Below are 25,587 nucleotides of genomic sequence, written 5' to 3'. Positions count from 1 at the left end.
TGTGTGTCCTATCCCAGTGCTGTGTGTCTCTGTTAGTCATCCTATCCCAGTGCTGTGTGTCTCTGGGCACTGTTCCTCCTGCATTATATGGGAGGGATATCAAGATACTAATGATTCTGTTGACACTCAAGAGAAAAATCGCTGTCACCTCCAAGGTGGTAAGGGTCATAGACAGCAATTGCCTGCTCTTAGTATTGTAAACAAGGTATCTATTTGGAGCTTGCCAATTCTGCACACGTAGCTGTTAACAGTTTTCCAGACTTGAATATTACTGTTATGTTCACGTTGTAAAAAGTGACTTAAGAAACCCTGAATAGAAACTGTTTAACTAATTCATGAAAGTTTAAAAGAACTCACGATTAAATTATTTGGGCCTATTCATTTTATGTATGTGGAGATTATTTAATTTACTCTATTTCTTTTGTTGCTGCTTAGGGAGTTTCATTTTAAGCAAAATATTTAGTCTAGATTCCTATAATTCTAAAAACACAAAGCATAACTCAAAGCAGCAGCCAAGATTCTGTATCAAGTCCACATAGCCCTTGCACCATCCCGTCAGCATCTAACAGACATCTCATCAAACAAAGTGCAGAATTGTCACGCTTACTAAGGAAACAGTTGAGCAGCTATTAAAACAAATTATCCCCTAATAGGTAGTCTCAAAGAATATGCATAAATCAGAATTGGAATCCAAGCATATATTAAACATAATGTTGAAGAGTAGTGATTCTGAGTCCCTTTCCATTCTGGGCTATAAAGCCTATTACAAGTGAAAATTTCTAAGTCTTTTAGTTATCAAGTAACATGTCATAATGTTATACCACAGAAAATCAAGAGGCCGAGCCATCTCTGCATCCCACTCTAGCCTCCATTTTTGAAAGCAATTTAAAATAATGCTTTTAACAAAAGCCATGGTAAAAGCAGCTGCCATGCTAAGGACTTTGGATGGTATGGTAGTTTGAATAAGAATGGCCCTATGTTTGAATGCTTAGCCATAAGAAGTGGCACTATTAGGAGATGTGACCTGTTAAAGGAAATGTGTCACTGTGGAGACAGGTCATATATGCTGATGTGCAGCACACAGTCTCCTTCTGCTAACAGAGATCAAGATATAGAACTCTCAACTCCTTCTCCAGCACCATGTCTGCCTGCGTGCTCACATGTTTCCTGCCATGATGACAATGAACTAAACTTATGAAACTGTAAGCCATCCACAATTAAATGTCGTCCTTTATAGGAATTGCCATGGTCATGATGTCTCTTCACTGCAATAAAACCCTAACTAAGAGAGATGGCTTATACCACTGGAGCGCCACAATTCCATGCCGACACTCTCTAGCCAAGCTGCCCAGAAGCAGCAGACCTAAGATCTAAACCCAGACAATATGACTACACCTTGCTCAATCAGCAAGCTTGGTCACCGCAGAACGAAACGCAAGTCTAGGCGCCTCAGTTGAACTATCACTGTAATCAGGTTCACCTCAGTTAAAGCTTGGGTTTTAAAATGTATAGATGTCTATATTCATCACAAACCCAGTATTTAGGATCACAGCAAACTGAGTTCATTTTCTTTTTCTTTCTTTCTTTCTTTCTTTCTTTCTTTCTTTCTTTCTTTCTTTCTTTCTTTCTTTCTTTCTTTTTTTTTAAAAGATTTATTTATTTTATGTATATAAATATGTTGTAGCTGTACAGATGGTTGTGAGCCATCATGTGGTTTCTGGGAATTGAATTCCAGACCTCTGCTCACTCTAGCCCCACTCACTCCTGCCAAAAGATTTATATGTAAGTACATTGTAGCTGTCTTTAGACACATCAGAAGAGAGCATCAGATCTCATTACAGATGGCTGTGAGCTACCATGAGGTTGCTGGGATTTGAACTCAGGACTTTTGTAAGAGCAGTCAGTGCTCTTAACCGCTAAGCCATCTCACCAGCCATGAGTTCATGTTCTATCTGCTGGCTCAAGTAGTGGGGGCACTTCTAAAGACACTTGGCTTTGCACAGCACCATAACAACCCAAAGGCCTAAGCAAACTGTCTTTTCTCTAGACTTACCCAAGATAACATTGGAATTTCCATTGTAAATTCCTATGAAGTTGTTTAAGCATAGTCTAATCTTACTGGCTTTCTTGCTACCAGGAAGTGACACTATTTGAAAGGATTAGGGGTGTGGCCTTGTTAGAAGAAGAGAGTCCTGGAAGTGGGCTTTATGGTTTTCAAAAGACCAAGTTAGGCCCAATGACTTTCTCTTCCTGCAGCCTGCTAACTGAAATGGAGAACTCTCAGCTATTTCTCTAGCACCATGTCTGCATGCACATCATCACACTTCCAATCGTGATAATGAACTAAACGACTAAACCTCTAAAACTGTAAGCAAGTCCCAATTAAGTGCTTTCTTTTCTAAGAGCTAACACAGTCGTGGTGTCTGCTCACAGCAACAGAACACTGTCCAAGACAACACACACACTGTATTGCAACAACAAGTAATGAAAACAGAGGATGTGAATTTTTCTTTTTTTCTGAGACAGGGTGTCTCTGTGTAGCCCCTGGCTATCCTGGAACTCACTCTGTAGACCAGGCTGGCCTTGAACTCAGAAATTTGCCTGCCTCTGCCTTCCAAGTGCTGGGATTAAAGGCATGCACCACCACTGCACAGCCTGAGGGTGTGAATTTGAAAAAGGGGTTTTTTGGGGTTTTTTTTGTTTGTTTGTTTGTTTTGGGTGAGGGGTCAGGATAAATTGTTAATTTGGCCATGTATCTCCCAAAAGTAAGGCTCACTAAAAATCCTCTTAAGATTTTTGTTATGTTTTGTTTTTTTCCTTTAGAGGGGTATTGTGATACATGGCACAACATGAATGAACACACTTATTAAAGGCTATAGCCCTAGGTTTAGTTCCCAGTACAAGAGAGGGACAAAGGGGGGAAGGGATCAACCATAAAAAGTATATGTTATGATTCTATATACAAAATGTCTATACTATGCAAATATACAAGGACAGAAAGCAAATTAGTAGTTTCCTGGGCTGAAAGTGGGTAGAAATAGTAAACCACCCTTTGAAGTGGAAATTAGCTTATCCTACACCAAATCTATAAAGTGACAATGAAATCAATGTAACATTGGCACCATATAAAATATTCAATTATACAATAAACAATAAGTTCAAAATGTATGTCTGACCTAGGGTAATTCAAACAATTCAGTTTTAGGATAGAAATCCATTTTTAAAAATCAATAAAAGTAAGAGTAAAAACTACCACTGTGGCCAGATGGTGGTGGCACACTCCTTTAATCCCAGCACTCAGGATGCAGAGGCAGAGGCAGGCAGATTTCTGAGTTCAAAGCCAGCCTGGTTTACAAAGTGAGTTCCAGGACACCCAGAGCTATACAGAGAAACCCTGTCTCGAAAAACAAAACCAAAAAAGAAGAAGAAAAAAAATAAAAAGAAAGAAAAGAAAAGCTTTCTAAAGCAGAAACTAAAAACAAACAAACAAAAAACAAAAAAAAACTCCTCAAACTTGATAACATTAGTTGATAGTACTGATAAATTTTAACTGAACTTTTGAAATTTTACCTATAACACATACAATTAAAAACTGCTAATAGACTAGGAGGAAATGTCAAAAAAGAGACAATCTACCCAGTCTAGTCATAAAATAGATTAGCAAGAAGTCAATGGTTATAATATATCTGCATTATAAAGAAGTATTGGGCAATAGGACACTAAGTAACTCAAGTTCAAGTGATCGATAAACAAAATTTAAAACCATGCTACTCATTATTAGTAGTTTCAGAAATGTAAATTAAAATAGTAAAATGTCATTTCACTATTTATCTATGTAGACCAGGCTGGCCTTAAACTCACAGGGATCCACCTGCCTCCTCCTCTTGAGTGCTGGAATTAAAAGCATATGCTTCTACGCCCAGCAGTGATCCCAGTCTGGTGATTTTTTTCAGACGACCTCCACAGCTGGAAAGAGAGCCATGCTGTATGGAAACAGGTGCCCTGACAAGATGGTGGTTGGTCAACATAAGCTCTGCCCTGGGAGTGGTTCTCAGAGCTCTGTAAGCAGCAACTCACTCACCCCTGACACCAGTCCTACAGCTTAGCTCCTCTCATTTTCATTTTTACATGCAGATGAGGAAACCAGTGCACAAAGGATTAAGTAATTTGCAAGGATCTCAGTAGTAAGCTAAGCAGCACAGCTAGTTATCAAGCCATGCATTCCGATTTCAGGATCTCAGTTCCTTAACCATCTCTGCCACTCCAGAGGGTATGGCCATTCCCAAACAGGATTTCTCACTGCCACAACTCAGCAAAACACCAGTAATGGTCATAGTTACAGACTAGTAGGGTAAGTGATTTCCACTCAAATATAGAAAAACAACTGCTGCAGAACCTACACATACCACTTTACACACTTTTTTTCTTTTTAGAGACAGGGTCGCACGCTGGTATCAAGCCCATTTTTTAACAGTGGCTGGTACTAAACTCCTCCTAATCCTCCTGCCTCAGCCATCTGAGTGGTGGGATTAGATAGAAGCTGCCACATCTGACGTACTTTATGCACTTTGTAGCATGCAATTTTAAGCTGGCAGATCATTACTTTTATGTAAAACTACAAATTAAACTAAGCCAGTTATGGCATCACAGCGAACAATCCTAATCCCCGCTCTCAGAGCATGAATGCAGGAGAACCTTAAACCCAAGGCTAGCATGGCTACATAATAAGGTCTCATCTCAGAAGAAATGAATAAAACTGAAAACAAAATCATACTAGGAGGCAGAGCCACAATTTAAATAATTTGATAATACGAGCAATGGATGCCCTGAACCCAGCTAGAGCAGCCTGCAACTACATATTACTGAAGGTCAAACTGCGCGGGTTATAATTACCCCCTAGACAGTTTGGAACAAACTACTTAACTACTTTATGTCTCCGTTTCCTCATCAAAAAAATAAGCTATCAGCATTTATTTCATAGGTTAACATATGAAGTATTTAAGTGTATCAAGGAAGGAAAAGAAAAAAGGGCAAAGAAAAGAAAAGGACAAAAGAGAAAGGAAGAGAAAGCAGCTGCCAAGTGTGGGGCCCGCATCTGAAGGCCCAGCATTCAGGAAGTGGGAGCCGGGAAACCAGGAGCTCAAAGCTGTCTTCATTTATACGAGATCACGTCTCAAAAAACTAGAATGTGAGCCAGGCATGTGGGGAATACCTCCCTGCACTTGGGAGGCAGAAGCATGCAGATCTCTGAATTTGAGGTCAGCCTGGTCTCCATAGGGAGTTCTAGGCAAGCCAGAACTCCACAGTGAGACCCTGTCTCAGAAAAAAATAAGTAAACAAAACAACAACTCAATAAATATCAGAGCAAGCAGAGGTGAGTCAAACTACTAGCACCCTTCCCAAAGACATAAAAGGAAAAAAAAAAAACAAAATTAAGTTAAATACACCCAACATAGTAGTAAGTGTACACGCACTGTTTTGCAGTACACCTTTCAGTCTTATACACACACGTAAGAACTCGGAACTGTAATGTTCAACACACTTCTCGTGGTCGGAATGTGAGAGCCAGCGCACTAGAGCATGCTGGTGACAGATCAGTGGTAGTCCTCCGCTGCCACTGTCTCTGCGCCACAGCACAGCTCACCACAGCTAGCCTGGGACCTGTCATGGGACCTTTTATCTAGAAAGCAGGTAGGCAGCACACTCCTTTTCAAGTTTTAGTGTGTGCACAAACATCCTGTCTCAAAACAATTCAAACACACTCTCTCTCCTCACAGTATCTCCTCTGTTATCTCTAGATTAAATTCCAATCAGTATTAATATGCTTTCAGGTGTTTGGTTTTTTCCTTGAATTTCACCTTGAATATAAGGATAGTTAGTCCCAAATTCTCACCTTTTATAGGTATACTTATAAACTCAGTATTGTGTCATTTCAGTACACAATACAAAAGAGCTATGAAACCACAATGTCCTGCCAAAACTGAGAATCGATTTTATTATTTTGTAGTAAGTGTTTCAGGAATAAAGCAGACATCAGAACTGATCTATCTACTTAAGGTTTGGAAGCAAGCTTATTTCAGTCTGTCAATCAGCCCTCCTCAGCACACTTTAAACCCACTGCTTCCTAAATGCTCCTTAGCAAAGGACCTCTCTCAACACACCAATTCCCATCCATGGCTCATGTCCCTGCACAGCCTGTCTTAATTATGAAGTGTTGTAGTCCTTTCACACTGTGGAAGGATCAGAGGCTCAGAGTTAAGGTTAAACCCTTTATCTCAGCATCTCTTGGGACCTTCCCTATGTGAAGGCCGTAAGCAACACATCACATGCATATTCAATGAAAGGTGCAAGAGTCAGAACATTTCCTTGGGGGGCGGGGCAGCAACAGTCTTTGGACTGAGAAGTGTGGTTGTGAGGTGGCCAAAGCTTGAAAAAACAGCTCATAATTAAAAGATTAATTATAGACGTCGGTTATGTTCTCTAGAACTGTTTAAAATAATTAAAGAAATATTGCTAAGGATAGTTACTATTTGGTCTAATTTTACAGAAAACCAAGATGAACCCCAAATACTACTTCCTTGTTACCACATCAAAACAAACAGTAACATTTACAAGTAGTGAATTAATTGGTACTTAAAATATGGAAAGGCATTATTACCAAATACTTAACTTCTCAATTTTTATTTTAGAATGTTGTACCATCTCCTAAAGCAAATACTCTGATGTGGATGACAGCTCTAAGCAATGGACTAAAGCCGGGCCTCTCTGGCTCACCTGCTGCTCGTCCTCCATGACGTTACTTGCAAATTCAAACACTAGGTCGTTCTGTTGGACAACAGCAGCCATAGTAAAGCATTCCCCTTAGATCCACATGAGAAAAGTCCCAAGCAGCTTCAAGTCTGGAGCAGCAGGTAGGGTGCAGTGGAGTTTGGGGAAAGTCTCTCAGGCAGGTCTGTGACGTTACTGCAGACAAGACACTCTTCGGTGAAAGGAGAACTTCAGATCTGCTTGTTGCATTGACATTCTAAGAAAACAGGTGCGTTTTCTGAAATCATTCACTAGGTCTTCTTGTCCCTGAAAAACAAAGGCTTAGGTTAGTGGAAAAAAAGCAATCCCCTGGCTAAAATGTAACAAATGACACAGCACATATCCAATGTCACTGTTACACTTAAGGAAAATCAGCATTGTTGGTACACACAGGGGTTTGGTTTTCAAGACATACTTTCTTTGAAGACCTCATTCCTAATCTCCCCTCATTATTCTTTCTTTCTTCCCCGAGGTGTACTTGAGTCCAAGTATTGAGTGGGGTAGGGTGGGGAGGGGAGGAGAGGGATGTTCCAATAATAATTAGGAAATTTTAAATCCCCGCAGAGCATATGCAAACAATTTCATTCTTCTCACAGACCCAGCTAATCACCTACATGCACAGGAACCACCACTCTCTCTAAATTTCATAACAAGACTCAATCGTCCTTAACAGCAACATGCAAACACCATCCCCATCATATATACCTAAATGAAGACAGTTAAAGGTTGCAAATGTTGTTTGACGAGCTTTTAAGAGTGAGTCGAAATTAAAGCCTACTTTTCTGTCGCTCAAAGAGCCTGGGGTGAGAAAAAACCGCTAGACCAAGCCTGTCTTCAGGGCCTTCCTTTTGAAAGTACTGAAATGTAGCCTTATCGCTAACACAAGCGACAGGAAGGAAACTGCACTTGACCATGTCACGGCAAGCTAGACCATGCAAGGGGCCGCACTTCACAATAGGAGAAAACAGAAATGCAACCTAGTAGCAAAAACAACCTCAGGGTGCTCTGAAAAGGACTGCCAAACACGTTTGTACATTAGTGTTTTTAAAAAGTAATGCTACCACTAGCAAATTAATATAGGTGTTTATTACAATTAAATATTAAATGTTTATGACCATGAATGTGACATGGAAAGTTAAGATTTTAAAAGCCATGTTTTTAAAAATTGAGTTATTTGAAACATCTTTAATAAATTAGTATAAATATTTCAAAGAGATGGCGGCTTGAAGTAAAGGATGGTGACTAATGCTAATAATTGTAAAGATACAATTTTGGGAATGCAGAGCCACAGTGAGTCAGTTTCCTGGAAAACTTATATCTAATTAGCAAGAGCTAGCCAGGTCAGGTACGCTACTTCAGTCAAGCCTGTTCCCTGTATATCCCAGGTTTTAGAGAGCAACATAGATCACTGTAATTCCCATAATTGGAAATCAAAATTAAATGAGGGTTAGGAATTCAAGTCAGACTTTTACTCACTAAACTCAGTTTCAGGCCAGTGCTGCTCATCTCTGACCCAGCCTAACCCTTTTAACAGAAATTTAAGTATAACACTAAGAAAGTACTTTAAACAGTCTGGTCATTTTTCAAGCCTAGAGAGGATAAATGTATGTTTGTGTTAATTGAGCTCAGATGTATCAACACAGATGTACACTTGACCTGGCATAAGCATTCCTTACTTTTGCCCTTACACTGTGACATAGCCCCATTCCTCTATGTAGCCCTGCCTAATGCCGTTCCCCTGACCACCACATCTTTGTTCTTGTCTCCCTTCTTTCTTTCCATTATTCCTGTCCCTGGAATGTCCCCTCCCACCTCTCAATTTTATCTTCCCACTTGTCAATGTTTAAGTCACTTTTTTTTTTTTTTTTGAAAAGGACTCAGGTAGATCGGATCACCTCAAACTGGCTATATAGCCAAGAATAACTTTGAACTCCTGATCCTCTTCCCTCTGCCTTCCAGGTTCCTTCATAAAGTCTTCCAGCTTCAGGTCAAAACCCATAAGGATTGGTTCCCTTCAAAATCACAGCACTTCCTGCCTATCCTACCAACTTAGCACTAATCACACAGTGTTTTAAAGTGCTGCCCACTTAATTCAACTGAATAAATGTTTCAGTGATTGTATGTAGGAATCAGAAATCAGTAGGGCAAAACCTCTCCTGGGAAAGAACCAGTTTCTAATTTCTTCTTTACCCACCATACCTGCTGCCCATGCTAGTGATAAGAAGGTTTATGTTAATGACAAATAATATTTTAAACATTTACCACTGAATATTGATACATATATTCTTTGTTTAGCAACGAAGTCATTTTGATAAAGAGGAAATTACTATCATCTTCAAACCCCAAAGCAAGAAAATACAATGGAATTGAGGGATGTTTGCCACTGGGGTTTTTCTGTTAAAGGTTAGGTTCAAGGGTGCACTAAAACCTGGCTTTCTTACAGACAGACAACCTGTGTGAGGAGTGAGCTGTCTAAAGTTACAATGTTACTTTTTCTTAGCAGCACATCCACAGTGCTACTGTGCTTCAACTGCCCTTCGGAACCTTCAAAAGTAATGACAAGCAATGAAAATACCCTGACCTCATACCCCATGACTGACAACCTGAAAAACAACCCAAAATGGCTGCCCCAAATCACCCTCACCCAGCTGCATGGGTAGGAAAAGATAACTGAGCTCTGACGCAGTTTCAGTTCTCATGTATAGGGAGTTCACCAAACCAAAACATAAGAGAAGCATTTTCTTTGGTTTAATGAGGCCTCTGACACTCTGAGCCACCTTCCTAGTCATCCTCTCTCCTGTTTAGGTATCCTGTGGCTCTAGTGTGGTTCTGGACGGGAAAACAAAAGACTTTCTGATTCTTAAGCCAGAGGTCCCTTCTTTGCACGCCAAGGATACTGGAATAGCACAGCTCTGCTGTATTCATTTTATTTAGTAACAGACAATACTGATACCTACACCAGTGATTCAATTGTTCATTAAATTAGCAGAGGTACCCAGATTTCATGATCTATTAGCACAACACAGCTAACATTACCATCTCGTTTCTTAAATGAAAACATAATCACTATAAAACACATAGTCTTGCTTTTAAATCTACCCAGACCTTTGTGCTATTACACAGTTTAAAACACAGACTTAAGTAAATGTTTATATCAAATTTAAGGGGGAACTCCACTTTCTAGGTTTTGGTTGGTTGGTTTGTTTGTTTTCCCCGAATCCAGTCAAGTACATGTCAATCAAGTTCATCTCAAGAGGCTCGGAGTCCTTCTGTCTAAAATGTCCAAACAGATCATAATGCTTCCCTAAAGCTATTCCTATACACAAAAAGACATGGGTGTCAAGACAGAAAACAAAGGCATCTGATCTACCCTAAGACAACCTAAGAGCCTCATAGATTTTAAGCTTGTTTAATAATAGACATGGTGGCACAAGCCTGTAATTGCAGACAGGAATTTGGGGCCACCTGGGCTATATAACCAGCTCTTGCCTAATACAGTCAAACAGACAATAATACCAAACCTATTTAAATGTACCCATTAATGAGCCATATACTCAGGAAGATAGCTGCTGTAACAGTTCTCAAACATGTTTCCACAACACTGTAAAGTAACGAGGAGAAAGCTCTTCCTCTACCAGTCACATGCTAGCACCTTACGTACACAGTTTAGAGAAGTAACCCAGTTTGGGGCATGCAAACAGTTCCCAGACTATCTCTCAGGCCCTCTTCCTTTGGGGAACTATAGCACAGAAATGCTTAGAATTAAGATTCCTAAGTTCTCATCACCAACCTTCACACTGAGGTTAAGTCATAAAACACAACATTTCTGATGAACTCTAACCTCAGACCACTTGGGCCCCGCCTCTGAGGTATGGCCCTGAGTAAGGCTTCCATACACTTAATGCAAGCCTCTACTGCTCTCCTTCTGTTAAATGAGCACAGTAAATGGCGACAAGGTCTAGGGCTGGGCAAAGCATCTGTGGGACCTGTGTGCCTGGGACTGGGACTGCAGGTCCGCCGCAGAGCACCTGCCTCGAAAGATGCCAACCCCAGTCTCCACCTCTGCTTAGAGAGAAAGCCAACGACGTGTGCTGAACGCCTGGTACAGAAACTGAACTCAATAAACATTAGCTTAATTATAGCTCTGAGTATAATGGGCAAAATATGCAACAGGTGCTCGTTAGGCTCTAATTATTTCTTAAGTCTCATCTCTATAGCCACTGAGAGTCTTTTGCCAGAGCTACTGGTAAGACTCCAACACCATAGCCCATTAGCAACAAAATCTAAGCTGGCTCCAGTGCTTTGCGTGCTGGTATCTTTTCGATAGATCCAGTTGTATAAAGATTAGACTTTAAAACTTTCCTTCTGAGGCTAGAGAGATGGCTCAGTGATTAAGAGCACTGCTGCTTTTGTAAAGGAACTAGGATCAATTCTCAGCACCCACATGGTGGCTTACAACCATCTGTAACTCCAGTACCAGGAAATATGATATCCTTATGCAGGCAAAACACCCATTCATAGAAAATGAATATTTTTCAAAAACTTCACTTAACAGAGTCCAGTTAGGACCCTGTCCCAAACACAGTGACTTTATCAATTTTAAAAAAAACATTGTTACATACTAATGGCTATAACAACTCAATTCAAATTGTTTTGCATAACCTATTATAAAGTATTTCAAATATAAAAAAATTAATTGAAACTTGCAAGAATTAATCCCTCTTTGAATATAAAGCATAAAATATAGGATTTGAGAACCATTTCAGACACAAAAATATAAAATATCCATCAAGATTTTACTTCAAAACTGGTATTTATTAATTTTATACTGCATTTGTCAGTTTTCAACAATACGAAGTAGAGACAAATATAACACTCTATAAAAATATCGAATCCCATTTCCTTTCCCTCAAATATTCCCTCCCTTTCAGAACCTTATCCTAAATAAAATATTTAATACAGCAAGATTTTTTTTAGCCAGATGGTAGGGGCACACTCACTCCTTTAATTGCAGCACCTGGGATTAATATTAATATTTCTTTAGAAATTACTATAGTACAAACACATTTAATGTAAGTAAACCATACTTTTAATGTAAGGTTCTAGTGCTCCCTGTGGAAAATAATAAATACAGAGTCAATTAAACAAACAAGATTTTAGAATAAATCATTCTAGCTCAAAAAGGTGAAAGCCATCAGCAAGGAGGAGAGGGGTAGCTGAACAGAACCGACTATTTGGATGACACTTGGTTTATGTACACAGCTGGCCGGGCAGTGGGACCTCAGTAAGAGGAGTTCTGTAATAACTGTACAGCAAATGACTGAACAGGAAGTGCTCTCTCATCAAGTAGTTGCTAATGAAGAGACTTTGGCGAAATCATCTTCAAGAATTCTAAGAAAATCAAGGCTATTTGGAAAAATACTATTAGAAGAAATGCATCAGAAATTAAAGAACACAACATGAAAAAGGAGAGGCTCCACATTAAAACTAGAGACCAGAAGCAGTGGACCCACCACTTACAATGACTGTAATTTTTGTGTGGTGGACCACAATTTTTTCTAATGTTTTTCATTGTTTTAGAGTGCTAGGCAACAGAAATGAAATCAAGTTTGTGGTTATCAAAGTAGACGGCACAATGGTCTGCCCATCAATCTAAAGTTTTGTAGAATTACGGGGTTTAGAGTTGAAAAAAAAAAAAACACCTAGGAATAGCTGAGAACTACACATTTCATTGAAAAGGTAAGGAATTTGGGGCCATAAGCAACATGACCTGCCTAAGGACACAGCCAATAAGCAGCAAAGAGAACATGAGAGGCCCAGCCTCCTCCTGCCCCTCCCTCTATCTTTACTAGTGGGGTTTCATTCATGTTTTTATCAGTGGAGTACCAGGGGCAGGGGAAACAGCTGAGTGACAGAGAACTCGCCTTGCATGCACAAGGCCCTGAGTTTAGACCCCAACACCATCAAAACCAAGCATGTGTTCCCAAGCACGTCCCCACACTCTGGTACACTTTTTAGTTGAAATGTCTCGGGGAGATTGTATGCATCCTCTTGATACTTGGAATCTATGGCTTCTAGCCATATATACAGTTGGAGTGAAGGGAAGGGTTGAGGGTGTCCCCTACGTAGCTTTAAGCCTTAGCTGACTATTACTGTGCACCCCCAAATCTACCATATCATATTCTTTACAGCTTCACTCAGCCTTAAAATAGCAAAATAAAAAAGTAGTAATAAAATAAGAATAAAAACATGTACGCCTTTTATACAGCTACCACAACTTAATAACCCGTTAAAATATCTTCTGATGTTTACTGATGTTCACAGTTCAAGTATAGCATCGCTGCCATCGTTTAAATTGACAGATCTATGAATATGAGAACAGAAGCGCTGCTGCTCTTGCAGACGCTCTGGGTTTGGTTGACAGCACCCATAGAGCAGCTCACATTGCCTGTAATCACAGTTTCTGGGAATCCAATGCCCTCTTCTGGCCTCTGTGGGCCCCAGGCACACATGTGATTCACTATACCCAAACGAACACACAGAAAACATAAAATAAAATATATAAATCTTTAAAAAGAAAAATAAATGTAAACACAGGAGGAACCTCATACCAGTGTCATTACCATTACGCAATTAGAATTATTTTTCTCCAAATAAAAACAATATTAGTCTACTAGCTACCAACGGGAAGGAAGGAAAGGACGATACTTTTATTTAAATTTTTTTTATATTTTTTTTCCTGTGGTTATGCATGTTTTGCCTGTATGTATGCATGTGTGTCCAGGCATGTTCAGGTCCTGGTGGAGGTCAGAGGAAGGCATCAGATTTCCTAGGACTGAAATCATGGAGCTCATGAACCACAGTGGAGGTTCTGGGAACTGAATCTGGGTTCCCTGCGAGAACAGCAAGTGTTCTCAAGCACTGAGCGAAACCTCACTATAAAGATCTAAACCATGTACCATATTCACAAAATAGGGGGGAGGGGGAACACAAGTTAATATTCAAAGTAAACAAATCATTTCTCACTGCATTCAAGCCTTTCATAATTATAAAAATAAATATGGTGGCAGAGAGGTCTTTAACTCAGCACTTAAGAAGAGGCAATCGGATCTTTAAGAGTTCAAGGTCTACTGAGGTCTACATAGTGAGCTTCTGGCTAGCCAAGGCTCCACAGTAAGACCCTATCTCAAAAAAGCCAAACAAACAACAAATGTTTGGGGCTGGAGAGATTGGAGAGATGGCTCATGAGTTACAAATGCTCACTGCTATTCTACGACGACCAATCTACATTTCCTGGCAAAAAGTGGCGTACTCATACAAAATAAACAAATAAAAATTTCTTTAAAATAAAATAAAATGCTTAAAAGCAAGACATGGTTGTTATTCATCTGTAATCTCACATTTGGAAATTAGAGGCAAGATAATTTTTTCTAGCCTAGCTTAGACCACAGGAGACCCCAAAAATAAAAAAATAAAAAAAAATAATAAACAAACTTGACATCTTAATCCTTTTTTAAAAAATGAGCCTTCTGATTTTTTTTAAAATTCTGTGTTTGGAGTTGTTTCTTAGAAAACAATTAATGAATAAAACTAAGTTTCTGCAATTCATACCATACTACATACATGACGGCCAGCTTGGTTTTGTTTGTGTCATGGAGACAATGTTTTCTAACATAGCCCAGGCTGCCCTAGAACTCAGGCTCCTTTTATCCTTTGCATCTGGCTCCAAGTGCTGGCACTCCAGGTGTGCACAATCACATTCCCTCCCACATCTTTTAAGTAGCTGGCTAGTCAGTATAGCTACTTAGTACTGGGCATTTGTCAACGTAAATAAACTGTCTTCACGGTAGCTATTACGTAATTAATAAAGGAGAACACTAATCATTCTTAAATTGAAAGACAGCACAGGGGAGTGGCAATCACAACTTTATCAAACTGCTTTGACTTTCATATAAGTAAAGCCCAAATGGTGGCACTGCGTATAAAGGCCCAGTAGTACTTCTGGTGAAGCTCAAGCAGGTCTTTCCCCAATCAAACTCACCTGAGCTCCAACTGCGTTAACTTTAAAAGCCCATCAGGATGATTGAACCAATCATGCTGACTTTCTCTACTCTTGCCTTTTTGCTGACACCAGTCCCAGGCCTCTGGGGGAGGCTGCAATTACTCCCCACACCTGAAATTCCAGTTCCTTGGCATACTTCTCCACCTTCCACTATTGGCCACTCAGCTCACCTGGTGTCAGGTTACATTCAGTCTGCATTTATTGCACCTGAAAAACCAACAGATCTCATAGCAAGGCCTGTTACTACCTGTGGACTCAGGATTAGCCCTCTTTGAACATGTTCTGAAAACATGAGAATTTAAAACTAAAAATTTAAAGCCACGATAATCATAAATTTAGTTATGAAAAAATGAATCTATTTTTCAAAAAGGCTAAGTTATCGTCAAAATATTAGCTTATGGTTTATTGTGCGAATTAACTGTCTACAGAAACTTTCTTCTATCCAGTACCCTAACCCTAAACTCTGGCAAATACCATCTACCCAGAAAACATAAACACGCTAGAACACCCTTATCAGTAAAACCTGCCCAGGCAACTAAACGTTTTTCTCTGCAACAAACAAGAATTAACCTGCAAGAAATCTGTTTCATTTCTGTGGCTGTTTACTCCCCTGGTTAATATTTTCGTTTTGGGAAAGCCAAGCTCTCCCACCATGGTTTGAGTCTCATCACTTGGGCTTTGGCACTAAGTGCATGAGGAAAGGCAGGGATGTGATAGACCTCCAGGCCCACACTGTTCCACAATAATCCCAGCATCTGCAAGTTAGAGACAGAGACAGAATGCTTACTGAGATCCTGTCTTTAAATCAATTGGGGAGGGGGGTGACTCAGTCAATCAAATAAGTTCATTGTCCAATGCCCACAAATGTGGTGGAGCCTGCATATGATGCTGGTGTGGAGGCAACAGAGGAGGAGGCTCCTGGGGCCTGCTGGTCTAGACAGTTAACCTAACTGAGCTGCAGGCCAGTGACAGACTGTCTTATGGCTGGGGATCCTTAAAACCATCCACATGGCTAACGGGCATCTCAGCTTCTAAGCTCAATGAAAATAAAACACCAGCAGCACAAAGACCTCAAAGATGGGAGGCAGGAAAACAGAAAGCATGGGATAGAAGGGTAGGATACACACTTAAAGTACTGAGTGCTTAAAAACTGTGTGACTCTATTTTCCTTTTTATAAGTCTCAAAACCAAACTTCATTGTAAGTAATCTGAAGGTATGGGACATATGCTAAATGCTTAGGGATTTCATATTTTAAAATATAAGGGCATATTTTTTTAAATCATTTGAATCCATTTCAACTATATTAATTAAAATTCAGTTCCTTAAATTGTAGTGGGTCCAGTGACAGAATGTAAGAGTCATAAACACCTTGCATAGGACAAGATTTCTTCTCTGTCTCTGTCTCTCTGTTTTGGAGACAAGGTCTCAGTGTGTAGCCCCTGCTGACCTTGAACTCGATATGCAGACCAGGCTGGCATCATGGGACTTCACTGTGAACACACAACGTGCCTGCTTTGCACCGTGCATGTCACTATGCTGTGCAATGCTGTGAGCGCTGCCTGAAACCTCAGATTGGGCTCCAGACTGCACTGTGTCTCCAACTGCAGTGGACTTTACAACCCATGTTTTCTGTTCCTACAGGAACAGTTTTTACTACGGAAAACAAGGTTTAGTATTTTCCTACCGTCATTGTTTGATACCTGAGTATCAATGAATACATCTTGTGTTTGGTTGTTGTAGAATGTTTGATTTTTAAAATTGTCACTTGTGTTTATGAATTGTGAGTCATTAAAAAAAATGTTCATTGAGGTCAAGGAGATTGCTCAGTAGGTAAAGGAGCTTGCTATTGTGCCTGTGCTAACCTTTAATACCTGAAACCTAAGGCAGATGAATTAACTCCTGAAATGGTCCTCAGCCCTCCACATAAAAGCCATGGCATGACCATACACACAGGAACATGGAAACACACACATACACACTAAAATGTTTTTTAAAAGTTCAGTAAATTTTAGCTTTGGATTAAGACAGAATTTCCAACAATTTTGGAAATAGCCCCAAACATACTTTCCCATTTTTTTGTACCATGTATTTATTTGAAACAACATTCTCGGTTTTGTTAATAAAATCAAATATCAAACAACTCTGAAAATGTCAATACCACAATACCAAGTATTCATCTATGATTTAATTACTGTATGTGCAAAATAAACAAGTAACCCTCTTTAGCATGTAAATGTGTTTGTCTTTAATAAATGATAAAATTATATGCATGTGAAATATTGTTCTATTCAATTTTTTTACATTCAGAGCATCTCTCTGTCTCTCTCTCTCTCTCTCTCTCTCTCTCTCTCTATTTGTCTCTGTGTGTGTGTGTGTGTGTGTGTGTGTGTGTGTGTATGAGTGTGGTTGGCATGTACCACACACTGTACCACATATACGACCACCAGCTTGGTTTTGTTTGTTTTTTGGAGACAATGTTTTCCTCCATAGGCCAGGCTGCCCTGGAACTCAGGCTCCTTCTTACCCTTTGCATCTACCTCTGATGTGCAGTGAACATCTTCGCAGGAATTGGTTCTCCCCTTCCACCACTGTGGGTACTGTGGACTCAGCTCTGGTTGGTAAGCTTGGCAGCAAAAACCTCTACTCACTGAACCTTACAAAATATTGCCTCCTGATTTACCATCAGTAAACATCTGCTCTGAACACCTATTTTACATATGTATATAATTAGGGGTCATGTAAAAATCTCTAGGAGAGGTTTTCTCCAATAGGAGAAGAGGTTTTCTCCAATAGGAGAAGAGGTTTTCTCCAATAGGAAATGTACTTCTTTGATGTCTATCTAGAGCTAATCAAAAGATCTCAAGAATATATGTTCAAGGCACCTCTACTATTAATGGATTCAATGGTAAACCATTCAAGAATATCTGCTAAATTTAGCTAAGTACAGTACTGTGGAAAATACAGAATATCATGCCTCATCCTTGATCCAAGCAGTTTACAGTGTGGTTCAGTAAATAAGACAAGACAGCTAACCCCAGAAAGCAGCATCTAACTGTTAATAAAGCAGGCCTACAATGCATCTTTTCGGCCAGTCCAGGGGTTTCCAAATAGAGTTCTAATAACAGAGGGTGGTCCCTGTGCTGAAAAAAGCCCAATGACAGTCCCAGTAATCTGGGACTACTGTTCAAAATGACAGGAAGAGCTGTGACAAGCACTGCACAGATGATGGCACTGCTGGAGTGTAAGCCGCTCCCCTGCACCTCTTCCCTCATGGCGCAGATCCTCGCAGCAAACATGGTAAAGTGTTCAGGTTGTGGGAAGCACACAAACAAACATCACTGAATTGATGCACTGTGGTTTTGTTCTCTGGCTGGGGATGAGAAGGGAGGAAATAGAGGAATGGTAGTACACATCTGTAATTCCAGCACCAGGAAGGCAGAGGTATGCACAAGGAGAAATTCATGGCCACATAATCAAATCCTGTCTCACATAAGCCAGGCACAGTGGTACATGCCATTATCCTAGCCTGGGATGCACAGGGGCTTGAAGGCCATCCTAGCTTGTACATTTAGAACCTTAGCCCCAGTAACTTCCAAACAAAAGCTATGAGGATGAGGGTGGCACTGGTTTGTCATCCCAGCTATTCAGTGGCCTGGCAGGAAGACTTAGAGCTCAAGGCCAGCCTGGCAACTTGCAGAGTGAGACCTGCTCTCAAATTTGTTAAAAAATAAATAAATAAATAAAAATACAAAAATTTTCAAAGAGGTTCGGCTTTTCCAGCAGAGTGCTTGCTCAATATGTGAGGCCCATTATTACCCCCAAATTCACAACCTAATTAAATAATTTTTTAAATGGAAAATTACAAGGTTTTCTTCCTCCCCCTCTTTCTCTCCTGCCCCCCCCCAACCCCTACCCCAGACAGGGTCTCACTGTTTATGCTGGTTTTGAGATTAGAGGTGTATGTGGCCATGACCAGTCACAAATTTTAAAAACATGACTCTATTATATTCTTTGTACATGCTATTTAACTAAACCTTCATTCACTTGACTACCAGAAGGAAAACACACACACACACACACACACACACACACACACACACACGGACTAGTTGCATCTATGTTCTATATGGATTAAGTATTTTGAATAGATGACACCTATGAAATAAAGCAAGGTGATATCTATGACAGATTCAGATTTCATTGCCACTTACTACAGTCTGCTACCACCAACACTCAGGAAGTCTTTGTTTCTAAGGACAGAAGAGGTGAGCACTCACCTAGCATGTGCAAAAGCCTGACCTTGGTTCCCAGCTCCACAGCAAAAGGGACGATGAGAAGGAAGAGAAGAGAGACATACTCTATTTCAGGAAGATATTAGATATTCATGGGGAAGTGGTTATTTTGACCAAGTAAAGTTACATTCAAGCCTGGCTCTTTATTAGAGGCATGTTTCTACTTTGTGGATTTGTTTTTCTTATGAAGTTCAATTACTCAATGTTGGGGGAGGGCCATGCACACATGTGTGCAGCTGCACATGGAGAGGCTCCATCACACTCTGCCCATTCCCTTGAAACAGTCTCTCACTGAACCAAGATACTATGCTAACACCCAGCAGGAAACTGGGCTTGAATTCTTTTTTTTTTTTTTAAAGATTTATTTATTTATTATATATAAGTACACTGTAGCTGTCTTCAGACACTCCAGAAGAAGGCGTCAGATCTTGTTATGGATGGTTATGAGCCACCATGTGGTTGCTGGGATTTGAACTCCAAACCTTCGGAAGAACAGTCGGGTGCTCTTACCCACTGAGCCATCTCACCAGCCCTGGGCTTGAATTCTTAATCCTCCTGTCTCCGCCTCCAGAGTGCTGGGATTATTACAGGCCTGCATCACCACACCTAGTACATAGAATCCTGGAGACCAAACTCAGGGCCTCATACACGCTAGGCAAGGATTCTACCAACTAAGCTACAACCTCAATCCTCCTTTGATCTTTTAAAAGTAATTTTCAAGTTAGGAATGGTAGCTGAGGCAGAATTCCAAGAGAGGCCAGCCTAGGATACCCTGAGTTCAAGATTAGCCTGAGCTGTATAGTAAGACCCTGTTTTGATGCATGAACAAATAAAAGGATGAGTAAATGAGATTTGACATTTTAATTATATAAACTTTAATTTTTCCCAACCTTTATCAAATTTCAAGTTAAAAAAAACCTGTTAATTAGTAGACTTCATAACTCCCTAGAACGGGTCTGAACTAAATGCCTACTTGTCAAAATTCTTGCTCTGTGCCACAGAAGCACATAAGATTTAGTAACAACAAGAAATAATACGCATTGACAAAAGATATTATAAAGTTATTCATCTTATTCTATGCAGAAATCAGGACTGTAAAGAAGCAGACACACTTTCTAGTAGCCTAAAGGGATTCTGAGCTCAGAAATCCAATACAACTAAACTATCCTCAGTCACAGTCAACACTTTTAAATAGAACACAAATTAAAAATAGCATTAATCTGGGCATTGGTGGCATATGCCTTTAATCCCAGCACTCGGGAGGCAGAGGCAGGCAGATTTCTGAGTTCAAGGCCAGCCTGGTCTACAAAGTGAGTTCCAGGACAGCCAGGGTTATACAGAGAAACCCTGTCTCGAAAATTCAAATAAATAAATAAAAATAAAAATAAAAAAATAAAAATAGCATTAAGATACTTGATTTTTATAAATGAAAAAAAAAAAAAAAGAGGAGACCCGAATAGATGATATTGAGTTATTCGATAACCAAGGTGCCAGATTCAACTGTCTTCATGACTTACCAAATCTGCTATTACCATCATTCAGGCAAGTGTTCTTCTAAGGACACAGCTCAGTGGAGGAGCCCTGAGCACTCACCTAGCATGTGTAAAACCCTGCTTTGATCCACTGCTTCCCAGAAAAGCACACTCCGAGGAGGAAGAAAGAAGTGCTTGCTTTAAGTATTTCTTACAAATAAACCATAAAGGCAATGTGCAGAGAAGACACACTGTAGTTCTTTAATCAGCCTGTGGCTTTGATTCCAGAACAGAGCTCTCAGCGGTGTGAATGCACCTATGCTTGTACTTAGCTAAAACCTAGGTGAGTTTACAAAACTAAAGGCAATTAGGGCACAATCTTTGTCCTTAACTGGCTTGATTCCTAGGAAAGACTGGGAACAGATAGCTAAATGTAAATGAATGTATCAAACAAATGGTGTGGGAAGGGGAGGGTAAAAACTTGTGAGATGGAGGAAGCCTTACAAGGGGGCTAGCTCATTAGTGATAACTCCCATCTGATCTTCCCAAGTTCTCAGACGGTGAAGGGGAGGGAGACATTCTAGTTAGAAGGAGCAATGCTGACAATAACATTTAAATCTAAAAATGAGGTGGGACAGCCTAGTAGAAAACAAGCTTTTCCAACAGGGAAATGAAATTGTCTCACCTCCTCAGCTGTCTTCAGCACTTGTGTGAATTTGGACAGATTTTCCACATATAAGACACAATAGAAGCCAAGGAAACGTTAAAGGGCATACAGAAAAAAAAATGCAGCTGTCTACCCTTATAATAAGACCACAAAAACACATTTTTTTTTTAACATTTCCCTCCATTATTTGAAATTAAATATACTTGATAAGGCCAGCTATAGTACTGCATACCTTTATTCTACAGAAGCAGCTGGACTTTCATAAGTCTGAAGCCAGCTTGGTCTATATAATAGAGACACTATCTTAAACTTAACATGAAATAAATAAATATACTCAGCAAGCCTGTTGATGGCTCTGTAGTACAGTGGTTGCAGCTCGGTGATAATGAGCATGCCCTGTTATGTGCAAGCTCTGGGGTTAGTTCCCAGTTCTAAAAATAAAACGTTTGCCTGACTCCTAAGTGATACCACCAAGACTGACTGCTGGCCTACATGTCCACCTCACATGCCTGTGCACACATATGAATGTGTGTGCATGCATACACAAAGTGGACCCTCAGGAACGATACCTCTGGCTCCTAAGAAGTGCCACCCAAGGTTGACCCCTGACCTTCATATACACGCACGCATGCATGCACTCTAGCACACACACACACACACACACACACACACACACACTTTCTCTCATTCACACTAAGGTATACTTGAGAATAGTTTCGTACAGGCCTAGAATCCCAGTGTTCAGGAGACTAAGTCAAGAGGGTCATGAGTGTAATTCCAGCCTAAGTGCATAGGGAGCCGTTCAAAAAACAAAACAAAATCACAAAAGGAAACATTTTATATTTTCTTATAAGTCCTATATCTAATGTCAAAGTGTTGCCAGATATCCATGCAATCTGTATAACATCAAGAAGCCTACCATGCCCCTAAAATCAACAAGTACAAAGTTTAATGAAACAGCCTTTATGCTTAACTGGGCTCCCTGATGGGAAATTAAAGCAGCCACTGTACATCTGTGTCTCTGTTCCTCTCTTCGTGGTTTAACTGACAGGAAGCAGAGAGCAAGATAGGGCATACAAATGTCAAGTGTTTCCTGCCTTCTCTGCTGCATCTTACTTATAAATAGTTCAATTGCCTGTGTGAAAACACAATGAAGTATGATATCAGAAACATAAAAATGAAGAAAGACAATGAGAGTATTCTGGGGTTGAGAGCTAAGATACAAAAGAACAATGTTCAAGTCCTTTGAAGGACTCCTAGGAATGAATACCAAAGATCTGATAAAATGCTGTGACCTGGCTTGTTGGCATAGGACTGTGACCCGGCTACTCCAGAGCTGGGAGGAGGAAGACGGCTACACAGCGAGGCAAGGAAACCCAGGCAACTTAGTAAGACTCCTGCTCCAAAGTTAAAAACTACAAAATGTACTGGAGCCATTGCTAGAGCATGCAAACAGTCCTGGGCCTAAGAGGTAGAAAATAAAAACAAAAACAAAAACTACCAAGCCTACACGGCTGAGTGAAACAGCTGAACAGCCCCAAACTGTTTCAGGAGTTTGCCAATCTGAAGAGTAACATTTGCTAGCCTCCCTAGCTAAACATTTCAAAACAAGGGAGGCAGAGGCGGCTGCATCTCTCTGCACTTGAGGCCAGCTGATCTACATAGGCACTCTAGGCCAGCCAGGGCTGTATAGTAAGCATCTGTCTTTAAACAGACAGACAAACAAACAAAACCAAAAACCATGTAACTGAGCACGCGGCTGAGCAGATCAGAGGGGTAACATGGCCACCCCAAATGATCCAATAACGCCCAACTGATTAATTTGCCACTTTGATCTTTGGGGGTTGGTTAGTTGTTCTGTGATAGTTCTCACACAACCCAAATTGTTCTCCACCTTTCTATGTACCAGAAAGATGACCTTGAACTTCTGATCCTCTAGTCTCCATCTCCAGAGAGATGCCTACCATGCAGGCACTCTATCAACTAAGCTAAGCTCAGAGTGTTGGGGTTTTAATATAGCCTTTTGTCAATCTCAGATTACTTGTGCCCCAAACCCCCAACAAACTACCCCCACTTTCTCATATGTTCAAAACTTGGTTCCTGTAATGTATTTATATATCTACCATAAATAGGTGCTCAACTGATCATGCCTTCCAAACTAATACTCTTTATGAATGATAACTCGCCACATGATTAGGCAAAGTACAGCTATCTTCTCTATTAATATTGGGCAATTCTTACCTAGCTATAAATGTAATCTACATCAACTATAATTTTATCAGGCTTTAGCATTCTACATCAATGTCCAAAATAACATTGTTCATATCACATAAGCCCATTGTGAGAATCCTGTGGCTTTTTTTCTCCTAAATAGAATTTAACATGCCCTTACTATTTATTTAGGCTTAAGTAAGGTTTTGTTTCTAAAGTATAAAACCTTGTGTGATGGCTTGAATATACAGTTCGATTTTTACCTAATATTTCAAAGGAAAGGTTACAGCTCATTCTTTTTCAAAGACTATTAATATTCTAATTAGTATTTCTAATTTAAATCTGAAATACTGGGCTGGAGGTATAGTTTAGTAGTACACCATTTACTTAGCCTATGTAAGGCTGAGAGGTATGGGAAGAGGGAAAGGAGAAAGAATAAGACTGTAAGGACTAAGGATACAGCTCAGTGGAGAAGTGATTTGCCCAGAATGCTCAGTGCCCTAGGTTTGATTCACCATCAATAGAAATAAATAATAAAATCTGCGCGCACACACACACATATATGTGTGTGTGTGTATATATATATATATATATATATATATATATATATATATGTGTGTGTGTGTGTGTGTGCATATACATATGTATATATATGCATATACATATGTATATATATATATACAGAGAGAGAGAGTCTTCTAACATTTTCTAACAAGCTTAAGGAAAACTGTAAATGAACACAATATATAAGGAATCTTTAAGCATCAAATATTCTGATTAGAAACATACTGAATCTAGAAAAAAGGGGGAAAAAAAGAAACATACTGAAGCACATTAAGCCAATTTATGATTACTGGGCTTTCATTATAACTGAGGTGTTTCAGATGCACAAAGTAACCTTCCTTCCAAGATGCTTCTCACAAACATGCTCTGACTTCATGCAGACCACAGATACAGTAACTTCCTACGGAGGTTTTAACAGAAGCACTATGTCTAAATGCAAGTCTCTTTCAAACCTTAAAATACTTCTTATATTCAAACTGAAACTTTTTTTCTTGTGGTGCTAGGAACTGAAGCAGGCCACCTGTCTGGTAGACACACAATCTACCACACAGCTACACTCCTGGCTATGCTCAAGTCTGAAACTCTATATAGCAACTCAAAGCTCCCCCAATTAAGAACACAATAAAGAAATGCAGACTATGTGTGATAGTGCTTGCCCGGAATTCCAGGACTAGGATGCTAAAGTTAAGAGGCTGGAGGATTCAGGGCCAGCCTGGGCTAATTAGGGGGATCCTGTCTCAAAAAGAGAAAGAAAGGAAAAACAAACCAAAAGTGGGGGTGGCTGACTCAAAGGTGGAGAGCACTTGCTGCTCTTCCAGAAGACTGGGCCCAGCTCTCAGCGCCCTCATCTGTGCCTTACTGGGAACCAGCTCCATGGGAATCCAACACCTTTGTTTTTTAATAAACAGGAGAAAGAATTTTATAAACAAGAGGGACTGAAAATGTCATGAAAACCGAATCTACTAGAAGATGATATAAAGGCACATTTCACCTACTGCTAGAAAGCGCATAAACCTGGCAGGCAGTCCTGCTAACTCCTTGTCTGTAACGTTAAACAGTAAGTTAGACCAGCAAGCAGCAGCAGCCTCCTTCTCAGCTTCCCTTTCCCAAGGCTTGAACTGAGCAAGACAGAAACCTGGACCTGCTACTTTCACTTTCTTCGAAAAAGGTTGATTTCTTCATCAAGTTCCCCGATATGCAAAAATATTCCATTGTAAAGTCAAATTTGGCTTAAACTTTAATAAAATTACATTTCGGCCACATACTTCTGTGGCTATGCCATCGTGTATTTATCCAATACCCATTTTCTGAACAATTGGCTCATTTCCAATGGTGCAGTACCGCAGTGATGCTCAAAGTCCTTCTCAGACCCACAGAGGACCTAGAAACCTTGTCAGCACTTAATAGCTCAAAATGACCCTCATAATGCAACGGGGTGTCGGTTACACCCTCTCGGTGCACTGACTTGTGCAGTGTTGGGGCAAGAGAAACTTCAGCTGGAGCTTGCCAAC

At 40.0% G+C, this 25,587-nt stretch overlaps 1 protein-coding gene across 3 annotated transcripts in view; it reads right to left on the bottom strand.

The window, feature by feature from the left end:
* Nucleotides 1-25,587, bottom strand: part of Elf1 (E74 like ETS transcription factor 1) — a 103,632-nt gene that overhangs the window by 39,575 nt on the left and 38,470 nt on the right. For 2 of the 3 annotated variants that reach the window (XM_021203594.2, XM_029541365.1), the window contains exon 2: nt 6,775-7,074. In XM_021203594.2, coding sequence (XP_021059253.1) covers nt 6,775-6,846 — 72 coding nt within the window. In that variant the 5' untranslated portion in view covers nt 6,847-7,074. Of the gene's footprint in view, nt 1-6,774; nt 7,075-7,512; nt 7,644-25,587 lie in introns of those variants that run through there. The other variant, XM_029541366.1, reaches the window with a different exon arrangement.

The sequence above is a fragment of the Mus pahari genome, chromosome 8 (genome assembly GCF_900095145.1).
Source record: "Mus pahari chromosome 8, PAHARI_EIJ_v1.1, whole genome shotgun sequence".
Taxonomy (NCBI): Eukaryota; Metazoa; Chordata; class Mammalia; order Rodentia; family Muridae; genus Mus; species Mus pahari.
This window is presented reverse-complemented; position numbering and strand designations above follow the sequence as displayed.